This window comes from Melanaphis sacchari, unplaced genomic scaffold (assembly GCF_002803265.2).
Source record: "Melanaphis sacchari strain LSU unplaced genomic scaffold, SCAv2.0 Contig23_pilon_pilon, whole genome shotgun sequence".
Lineage (NCBI taxonomy): Eukaryota > Metazoa > Arthropoda > Insecta > Hemiptera > Aphididae > Melanaphis > Melanaphis sacchari.
Window position 1 is genome coordinate 2,714,209 of NW_020271114.1, and position 11,045 is coordinate 2,725,253.

Genomic DNA, 11,045 nt, shown 5'->3' on the forward strand with positions numbered 1-11,045 from the left:
ATCTTTTTAGTACTGCGACCCAAATTTTTCCCGAAAAATCTTTTGCAACCCACATGGTTTCACTTTTCAAAATTTAGTTAAATAAAAAAAAATTTAATTATTTAAAAATTTATATAATTTTAATTTTTTTAACAAAATTTGTTTATTAGGTACTTTTGTTAGGTTTAAATTATTATTTTTATGATTTTATAGGTTTATAATTAATATATTTTCTTGAATGTACTTTTAATAATTACAATATAACATAATAATATATTTAATATTAATTTAATATATATTTCTTGGAATCTGTATAATTCAAAAAATTGTTTGCAACTAAAAATTGACTGACGACCCATAGTTTAAGAAACACTACTTTTCTTACCACAAACACCTTAGTGCGTACTTTGAAATTAATTACTCCAAAAATAACATTTTTATAAAGCATTTTATACTTAAAAAAAATAAAATTAACAATGACCAGTTGTTAGCCACAAGTCATAACAAAGCGTGACTATCATATTGTTCTGCTCTTGTCACTACCGTCGCCTGATTTCATTATTAAATTTTTGTTGACTTTATATTTGTTGATATCCGCTCCATATGAAATAATATTTTACGGGTACTATCCAAAATCATTTATTTATTCAAAAATGTCTATAATTTAATGGAATTATTCAAGATCATTCACATCAATTTCATGAAAATAAAATAAAATAAAAAATCATTTAATTTATAATGTTAGAATAGGTGTCAAAACACCTTATTTACTAATAAAGTCTCATGTTGAGTAGTTTTTAAATATACCAATACATTAACTTCTGTCTGAAATATTGAGAGATTAATTTTCCTATATTATCTTTTGACTTTGTTTAAACTCATTGACAGACAGTCATGAAGTTACTGTTATAGCTGTATTCGAAAAACCAAAAAGAGAGACACTACTATTATAATAGTGGTATTTTCAATAGTAATTTAATATGAAAGACCAAGTTTTATTGTCCCCATACCATACAAGGTGACAATTGGGAACTGACAAAATAAGGCAGATATATATTATATAAATAATTATGTTTAAAATATATATTTAATTTTCAAATGTTGAGTATAATTACATTATTTTCTGTATAATAGAACTACAACATTTATGTCATACGTACATAGAATATTTTATGTAATAGAACTCTACTAGTAGTGTTATAACAGTACTAGAATATTGATTTATTTAAATATCTTTATATAATCATTAATAATTGTCACTGTCTGTCAATGTGTTAAGGACCTTCACCTACCAACCACATTAATTGAACTATGAGTAATAATTTTGATTCTTATCTTGGGATGAAAACAAATATTTAAGTAATAGTGTTTTAAAAATTATACACTGCAATTAACTCACGACTAATAATATGAATGCTTTAATTAGTGATTAATGAAATCAACTAAAAATAAATAAACCTTTTATAAAAACAATTTAACTAATATAAAAAATATAATTTTTTTTTAAAGTTAAAAATAACACGAACAAAACTGTTTTTCAAAAAAAATATAAATATATAATAAACATGAAATTTGGTATCTTTAAACCATTTTTAAAAAGGCAAAAGCAATGAATTAACTACTACAACACCAACGTGACGATTCTTTGGATGACATGTCATCTTCATCATCAATTATAATGGTTCTTCTTCTTGTACTTCCTGATCGATTTAGTGTGACTAAATTATCAGCGATTTGTTTATCAGCCTTTTCAATCATCATACGACACAAACTCAAAAATATTTCTTCAATGCCTGAATTCATTTTGGCTGATGTATGAAAATGTACAGCACCAACTGAACTGGCATAGCTGAAAATGATATAATTTGAAATCAATTTATTTTTTCAAGCTTTTAAATCACTTTTGGTTATTACTTTTCTGCGTCTTCTACTGAAACTGTACGATCTTTTTCTAAATCAATTTTGTTTCCAGCAATAACAAGGCAAATTTCACTTCCTAACATCTTTTTCAATTCTTTAATCCAATTTTTCACCTAAAAACCATATAGACTTTAGTATATATAATTCAATAATCATTAAATATAAATATTATATTGGCACCTATAATTGTTTATCTAAGTAAATATGTATTGTAATATGTTGTCATGAAATTACTTTTTTCCAATATGTAATGCTATATTGTGATGATAAAGTATTATCATGCAATGTAATATTTATAATTTAAAAATAGAAATGTATAAATCATAATTTTACTTTACTTAATTAAATTCCAAATTATGGGTTTATTTTTTTTTTTTAATATGTGATTATTTAGCAGTTACACAAACTATAATTAAAAATTACTATGACTTTTCAATAGTTTATAATATACAAATAGAGACAGATAACTAGATCATCTACCTATGATTTATAAGTATTTATAACTATCACAAATAGTAAATTTTATGCTATAATAAATTAATGATATATAAATAAAAAGATACTAAAAACATACCAATGGTTTAAAATAAAACAATAACAAGGTGTAGTAGAAGTTAAATATTATAAATATTGTAATATTAACAAGGTTAGGTTAACAAATTTATTTGTATATGTTTCCTGAATTGATGATTGTTAGTATTGTCATCTAACAAAAAGTGTTATTTGACAAGACAATTTAATGAAATTGAGGATTTGATATCATAAAAATATAGGATAAACATAATTTAATAATAACTCATTAAAATAAATAATTATTTATGAAAGAAAATAAAAATCATTACCTAATCAAGGTAAAAATATTGTAAACATTTTTTCTTTATTATTTAAGAGCTTTAATTTTCAAGGTTTTTTGAAAACTACTTATTCTTGTTGTTACGCAACTATCTACCTTTGAGATATTAATAAGATATTGTACAACTTATGAATAACTAAATAGACTCTAAAATGGAAGTTAGATGATACCTACAGCACTTGAATAAAAAGTGTTGATAAGGTATAAAGGTATAATAAAGTATATAAGTGTATAAAAGGTATATTACTTTTTGAAAAGAATCTTCATCAGTGATGTCGTAAACAAGTATTGCACCATTGGACATCCGGTAGTAAATCGGTCCCAAAGCATGGAACCTCTCTTGTCCGGCTGTATCCCATATCGACAAGTTAATTCTCCGCCCGTTGAGGTTGAGCTTTTTCTTGACAAAAGATGCCTGTACCGACCAGTGAACACGATTACAAACAAAAACCTCAAACAATTGTACTATAGAAAAATTTCTGCCACATCAGCCCGACAAGCTATGTATCGTCAGCAATCATAAAGCCTTACCTGTAGCGTGCTAACGTGTTTGTCGTTGAACTTGTCTTCTGTATACCGAAGCACCAGCGACGTTTTGCCCACGCACCCTTCGCCCAACAGGACAACTTTGAAGCTCTGCGCGGTCGTCCTGTTACCAGTCGAGGATAGGCCGTCTGCCGACTCGTCCATCTTAGCGATCCTGCAAGTGTTGGTCCGACTGATATGTTACATTTGTGTGCACAACACACTCGCACGTTGGTACGCACACGAAACGTATAGGCGGTCACTTGTCAGGTGTCACTCGAAGTAGGCGGCGGCAGAGGTGTCCGATTACGATATTATATTATCATATATAATTATGTATTGTTGTGTAACTATAAGAAGAAAAAAAAATACGTAATTTACGCGCGTTCAAATGAGATGAATAAAGACAGCGCATGATACACAGATGAGAGGAACAAAATGGTATAACCCTGTTCGGCGTCGTCGATTATTGTTAAAGTATTTATTACCCTTTTCGGCGTATCTACTTCACTCGTTACAGACGACGGTCGCACAAGGAATTGACCACCGTTTTTGTACGGTCGCTTAATGAGACACGATGTGTCAAATTAAATCTTTGGGTAATGTCAGCTAATGTGTATGCAAACAGCACGCGCTATCGACGTGAATAAGTATCTACGCCACAAAAGCGTCGACCATTGAAGAGTGCAAATCGAGAAGTGTACACCGATCTGCAATAATTAATGGTTATTTTAATGTTTTTATTACGAAAAAAATCAATTATCATTATATCGTCTTATAGTTTATATCTAGAATAATATTATCTGTTTTTAAGTAATGAGTATACACTATCAGGGCGCCCACAGACACTTGTCATTTTATCATTACAATAACTATCATTATGTTGTTGTGCCCAGACAGCTGCTGCAAAGTGTTGCAGTCTGCAAGTACTCGGCGTCAACGGTAGTCGCTTCATCGCCCCATCGGCCATCGGCTGTTGGTGTTGTTTGCCGTGACGTTATAGAATATTGAAAATTTTGGACGTATTTAAGAATAACACGGTCTGTAACACAGTGACAGTGATGTTCAGGAGACAGGACATATTATTATCTAGCCGTATCGCTACCTCTTATACAACAAAATAATTGTTACGAAGTCAATTTCTATAAATTGAATTAATATCTAAATCGAACATTTGTTTGTAGAAATATTTTTTCAACGATATTTATGCCATTAGATGAAATATTCAGTTATGTATTTATTATTTATTTCTAAGAATTATTAAAAATATATAATTGATACTAGTTATGAAAAAATTAAAATTAATGATGTATGGGAACCAATACAAAAGTCAAAATTGATTTAGTATCTAATATTTAAAATGATTTATAAGTATAATTAATGCTGTCGAAACTTTGATCAATCACTGCGCTCATCAAACGTGTATACTGTATAGTACTCCAAGACCCATTCTGCTTTGGATTAAGAAATTAAAAATATATGTTATCATCAGAAAAAGTAAAAATATACGATTTAAGTAAAAAATATTTCTCGTGATTAAAATTATTTAAGATTAATATCTTAAAAACGTTAGTGTTTATTGAAATAATTTTACATTATTTGGAGCTACTTATGTATATACCTATACCCAATAGATAAATAAAAATTAATTATATTTTTTTGATATATTATACCTAATAATATACAATTTGCCTAAATTCACTCTAATACTTAAATTAGGAAAATATCAATAAAATACATCTTCATATTGATGAATTGGTATAATTATCGGATGGCGTCAAAATTGTTTTAGATTCACTGATACTTGTAAATTGTATTACTATTGTTAAATAAAAATTAATCAAACTAATAACTATCAGCAATGATTTTAGATTATGCTTATTAATTATTATATTAATCCTACATTTTAAAATCAATGCTATCACCTATCAGGAAGAATAAGAGTATTTATATGAATTTCAAAAAGTAAACACTATAAAAATAGAGTTAACTCTAGTGTTAATACAAAAATATTAAAATAATATCAATATATTAATATAAGCATATAAGTAATATAATATTTTTTTGAAGAAAAAGATCAATGTAAGAAATTTTAAATTTAGTACACTAGATGTGCAGAACCAAATAATTTTTTCCTGAGAAAATCCATTACAGAAGGAACCTTACTATCATTATCATTGCTGTTAACAGTGTTGTAGTAGACACAGACACATATATATATATATATATGTATATTTGTAGACTTGTATTTTCTATGATATAATGCTTTTATCTGATAACATAATCAAGTTCAACCTTTGAAGTTTGAATGGAATCTGCGAATAGTGCGAATTGCAAAATCAAAACATCACACGGTCGCACTCATAATATTTCCTATCATATCAAATAAACTTAGCATGAAATAAGAACAATTTCCCTTTTCAAATGCTATTCTATCTGGTGACGACAACGAATATTTCTAACACTACAAATCTAATTGGTACTACGTACACAGAGCAAATATCTAGTGTATGACGCTGTTGCAAGTCTAAAAGTATTGAGTGTGGTGTTATTTGCTGGCTGTTGAAATGGCTCGCCACAGGAACGTACGGACCACGCAATATTCCGATGGTAAACTTTCTTTTGATAGTGCCATATGTCAAATTTATTATTCCCAAATACTTGACGTTTGTATGCTGTTAATTGACAAATGTTTGAATTATTTTTCAATTATTTTCAAGGAAAACTTTTGAGGCTACTTCATGAGCTCACTATTATTTTGATTAAAAAAAAAAATTCAATTAATTTAAAATCAGACTTACATTGACATTCTGAGGATTCTAGTAGAATGATGTTAAATTATATGTATTAAGTGGCCTTCTCAAGGATTAAAAGTACTAGTGACATTTTATTTTGATATATGCATTGTATTTAGTTTATTTACATCCTTCACAATTTTTTTTTAAATTTATATTAAAAAAACATTTAATTTTTGAAGTAATATATAATAATAATATATAATTATTTCTTTTACAAATAATATTTTTTATTATTTTATGTTGGTTTATAATAATTTATAATGATTTTTAAAATTTCAAGAGTGAATATTAATTGTAACTAATTATTGAAAAATATTTTAGTATTTACCTATGTGAATATTTCCAGATGAATATTATGATGATGATGATGATTATTATTCAAATTCATTTGATGATGACTGTATTTCTCCAAGTGATGGTAAATATTGATCATTTTTCATACATTTATTTTCAAGTTCTTATTTATTTTAAACTATATTTTAGCAATTTATTTAATTAATCACAAATCCAAATTTGAATCGGATCAAGAATTAACTGATGCTAAAGTAAATTCATGTTTACAAAGAGTAACAGAAATTTTGGGCTTTGAACTTGCCAAGGATGTTGTAGCAGGACATTTGATTAATAATGAATTTGACATTGATAAAACCGTTAATCAAATAATAAATTCAAAAATTGGTAAATTTAATATTATTCAATTAAAACATTTATTAAATTATTTGTATTTCATATATTTATATTGTTTAATAAATCATGAAGGTACTACAAAAATAAAAGATCAACAACCGGCTGAAGGAAGATTAAGTAGGCCTCCTTCTGTTGTTATTGCTTCTTCATCAAAAAATAAAGATAACATTATTGTTGGTTTTGGAAATACGTCCATTTCAGGTATACCATTCATATTTTAATATTTATATAATATATTACAGTAATGCATTTCAATTTAAAAGCATTTACTGCATTACAAAAGCAATTCATTTAAAATAGACTAAAACTTAACTACATTAAACTTATTTTCTTCTCTTATATAATATACATATACATGTTATATTATATAGTCATAGATTCCTGGTTTCAATGAGTGGATTATTTTGAGGTTGCTCTAGATTTATACATTTTAAGTATATAATTGATTTATATAACAAATACTAATTAAGTAAAACATTTTCGTGTGATAAATGTGATTTTAAATATTATGTTATTGGTAATTTTATCATTTATTTGTTTGCACATTTTTATAATGGCATGTATAAAATTTATAGTATTAAAGTGATTTATGATTATGCTTTCAGGTTCAAAAAATAAGAACTTAATTGCCACACCTAAACAAACACCTTTTAGTACACCTATATGCTCACCTGCAGTAACACCTCGCAATCGATCTCCTCAAAATCCTCGTTTAGGATCACCACGTGTAGATCGCAAATTAAATTCACCCAAGTATTAATTTACAAATAGTTTAATATGATTGTTTTATGTATTTACTTAATTTTTAATAGGAGTAATAAAGCTAAGGATGATCAAGGATTATTAACATCCACTCATAAGGATCAACTTTATTTAATTATAATAGGGCATGTCGATGCAGGTAAAAGCACTTTAATGGGGCATTTACTTTATAAATTAGGACATATACAGCAGCGAACTATACAAAAATATGAGCATGAAAGTAAAAAGTTGGGCAAACAGAGTTTTGTCTTTGCTTGGGTATTAGACGAAACTGCCGAAGAAAGGTAAATATTAATTTTATGTATAATACAATGGCTTAAACTGGGCGGAGCAAAGGTATATTTTTGCTCCACCAGAAAATCATTAAAATTTGTATACCAAATTTATAAATATTATTTTCAATTTTGTAACTATATTTTTTATATAATATATAAGTATAAATAGGTACAAAACTTTAATTTTCATGCATGTATTAGACCTTATCAATTAAATTATTGTCCCTATTTATATTCTAACATTGTGTAACCACCATAGATAATTAGATTATTATCTAGGTTACTAAATAAATAATTTAAAATGTATCCACTGGTATAATATAATATATATTATATGTTTTATTTTTATAATATATTTTTAATAATAGAAATCGTGGTATTACAATGGACGTAGGTCATTTGAAGTTTGAAACAAAAACTAAAGATGTCACTTTGCTAGACGCACCTGGTCATAAAGATTTTATACCAAATATGATAACAGGTAAAAATTGATTAAATTTTATAATGTTTCTTTTTTTTTTTTTTATGTATTAATATAAAAATTTGAATCATTTAAATAACTTATTAATATGTATAGGTTTTATTTGGTATATTTTATGGGATAAAACTAATTTTTAAATGTAAGTTGTTGTCATCTTATCAATGGGAGAGATTGTAAGTTAAGAAAAAAATTCTGAATAATTACTAATTGTCTCAAGTAATTACTGTTGGATATGAGTACCAATTTCTAAGAATTATGTGGAGACAGTTACTTTATTTTAAGCATCAAACCCTTCTTTTGAATGAAAAACAAATTTTATAATATATAAAGAAATCTGTAAATTATTTGTATCATATAAATGTTTAGTGTAATTGAAAATTATACTACGAGTACTAAACAACATTAATTAGTCTGAGCTCTAAAAAACTTGAAAAATAAATTATCAAAGTATATGTGAGGATTTATCATTAAAAATTAATACAAAAAGTGTTATTTACAGTTTAAATTTAAGTGAACTTGTAGTAGGCTAGATATTTCTTCTGAGTTGTTACTGGAACAAAACATTATATTGTAACATGCGTTTGTAGCCATATTGGCATCATTTGTTTTAGTTATATGTAAAATATAGATTTTAAATAGGTCTGGTGAAAATATTTCCAAGAGAATATCAAAATTTAAAAATAAAAACAGAAGATTGAAAAAAAGTGAAAAATAATTTTTTTTCAAACTTTTGATTTCTATTAATATCTTATTGCTATGGTTTTACTGGAAATTTAATTAATCATTAAAATTAGTAATTATATCAATAAACATGGTTTTCTCTAAATTTTAGTTAATTCTTATCATCTGAATTTGTATACAGAATGATTAATAATTTTTTTATTTGTATTCAAATAAATGAGAGATTTGCTTTAGTTGATTGGTATTAGACAAAAATGACAAAAATGTTGAACCATAATGGCTGAAACTCTTGAACTTTATGACTTATTTTTATCATCAAATTCATTATGTATATTTTAAAATAATTGTTGCTTCTCAAAATTAATTGTACTAATTAAATACTTAATAAAAAAAGAAAAACAGATCTCAATTTATTTTTAAAACTCTGTTTCATTTATATGATGATTTTACAGGTGCTTCTCAAGCCGATGCAACTATTTTAGTTGTAGATGCAACTAAAGGAGAATTTGAAACTGGATTTGATAGTGGAGGACAAACACGAGAGCATGCCCTCTTAATACGATCTCTAGGTTAATAACAAGAAAAATTATATTGTATAAGAAAATAATAAAGTTTTTTATTCTCAGGAATAACTCAACTTGGAGTTGCTGTAAACAAAATGGATACTGTCAACTGGTCTGAAGAACGATTTGAGGAGATAAAAACAAAACTTGGACTGTTCTTAAAACAAGCTGGTTACAAAGAATCTGATGTTACATTTGTACCATGTTCTGGTTTAAGTGGTGAAAATCTTGCTACAAAAGCAAATGAATCATTGCTAACTAATTGGTATAACGGACCTTGCCTAATGGATGTTATTGGTTGGTAACCAAATAAATTATAAATACTTCAAAATAGAATTAAATTATTAGTTTTTTGTTTTTAGATTCATTTAAACCACCAGAGCGAGCGATTTCTAAACCATTGAGATTATGTATAAGTGATGTTTTCAAAAGTTCAGGATCCGGATTTTCAATTGTTGGACGAGTTGAAACAGGACAGCTTAGAGTTGGTGATAAAGTTTTGGTACAACCACAGGGAGAAGTCGCCCAAATTAAAAGTGAGTTTTTTTCTTGTTAGCTAAGAAAAATATTAAATATTATTATTATTTATTATTACCAATATTATGTTTATTAGGTATTGAAATAGATGAATTACCGCAGCCAATTGGATTAGCTGGTGACTTCATTAGTGTTTCTCTTACTGGTTATGATGCACAAACTATTTACTCTGGTTGTGTTTTGAGTGACATTTCACTTCCAATACCAGTAACATCGGTATTAGAAGCACGAGTGGTTGTATTCAATGTGGACTTCCCTATTGTTCGTGGTCATCAAGTTGTATTGCACTATCAAAGTGCATCTGAATCAGCAGTTGTCAGTAGACTTTTAGCAGAATTAAATAAAAGTACTGGTGAAGTCATCAAGAAAAATCCTCGAATGATAAAGAAAAATACTCATGCACTTATCAAAATAAATCTATCCAGACCAATTTGTGTAGAGGTATACTCAGACATCAGGCAATTAGGAAGAGTGATGTTACGATCTGGTGGTACTACTATAGCAGCTGGTCTTGTTACTAAAGTCAATTTTAATAAATAAATAATGATATATGTTTGGAGCAATTAATTGTTTCATTCTACTTATTATTATTTTTTTAATTATGAAATAATTGATCCATACTTTTTTTATCCATTAAGTACTAACAATACAGAATGGTTTTATCAAATAAAAAATATTTGAAATAAATAGCATCAAAATTATGCATCATTTTAGAATACAATTATTTTAAAGACTAATGCCGAATTGCATAAACAATGGCTGAACACAAAAAGAATCAATAGCAAGTTTTGGTTCCCTAAATATCTTCTGGTAGGCCATGGTTAGTTTATTAAACCTTATTGAACCATTATATCAATCAATTTTTTATGCAACTTGATATTAGAGTAACAAACTTTTCAATTTATTTTAATAAAAATTATTTGGGTATTATTTGGGATGAACCTACTAAATATAATTTTAACTGTAAGGTAAAAGTAATTATGT

At 26.8% G+C, this 11,045-nt stretch overlaps 2 protein-coding genes across 3 annotated transcripts; one reads left to right on the top strand and one right to left on the bottom strand.

Annotated features, from left to right (window-relative positions):
• Positions 1-1,502: 1,502 nt before the first annotated feature.
• LOC112594582 (ras-related protein Rab-21) lies at positions 1,503-4,093 on the bottom strand. 2 transcript variants are annotated; one of them, XM_025339440.1, is made up of 5 exons: positions 3,766-4,093; positions 3,284-3,627; positions 3,000-3,167; positions 1,894-2,012; positions 1,503-1,828 (listed from the first exon to the last, which is right to left on the bottom strand). In XM_025339440.1, the coding sequence occupies exons 2-5, from the start codon at positions 3,440-3,442 to the stop codon at positions 1,594-1,596; spliced, it is 681 nt and encodes a 226-aa protein (XP_025195225.1). In that variant the 5' UTR covers positions 3,443-3,627; positions 3,766-4,093; the 3' UTR covers positions 1,503-1,593. The 2 variants fall into 2 exon arrangements, with proteins under 2 accessions (XP_025195225.1, XP_025195226.1); XM_025339441.1 differs by having other exon boundaries at positions 3,284-4,093.
• Positions 4,094-5,563: 1,470 nt separating this feature from the next.
• LOC112594793 (HBS1-like protein) lies at positions 5,564-10,628 on the top strand. Its single transcript, XM_025339793.1, has 11 exons — positions 5,564-5,887; positions 6,422-6,493; positions 6,559-6,753; positions 6,835-6,963; positions 7,368-7,515; positions 7,575-7,808; positions 8,168-8,280; positions 9,414-9,530; positions 9,588-9,821; positions 9,887-10,060; positions 10,138-10,628. The coding sequence occupies exons 1-11, from the start codon at positions 5,845-5,847 to the stop codon at positions 10,599-10,601; spliced, it is 1,923 nt and encodes a 640-aa protein (XP_025195578.1). The 5' UTR covers positions 5,564-5,844; the 3' UTR covers positions 10,602-10,628.
• Positions 10,629-11,045: the final 417 nt, after the last annotated feature.

Excerpts from the sequence above, each read along its gene's own strand:
- LOC112594582 (XM_025339440.1), bottom strand. The coding sequence starts at position 3,442 with ATGGACGAGTCGGCAGACGGCCTATCCTCGACTGGTAACAGGACGACC. Across the intron at positions 2,013-2,999 it reads ATGAAGATTCTTTTCAAAAA|GTGAAAAATTGGATTAAAGA; the intron begins GTAATATACCTT and ends TATGGTTTTTAG. Across the intron at positions 1,829-1,893 it reads TCAGTAGAAGACGCAGAAAA|CTATGCCAGTTCAGTTGGTG; the intron begins GTAATAACCAAA and ends TATCATTTTCAG.
- LOC112594793 (XM_025339793.1), top strand. The coding sequence starts at position 5,845 with ATGGCTCGCCACAGGAACGTACGGACCACGCAATATTCCGATG. Across the intron at positions 6,964-7,367 it reads TGGAAATACGTCCATTTCAG|GTTCAAAAAATAAGAACTTA; the intron begins GTATACCATTCA and ends TTATGCTTTCAG. Across the intron at positions 9,822-9,886 it reads TTGCCTAATGGATGTTATTG|ATTCATTTAAACCACCAGAG; the intron begins GTTGGTAACCAA and ends TTTTGTTTTTAG.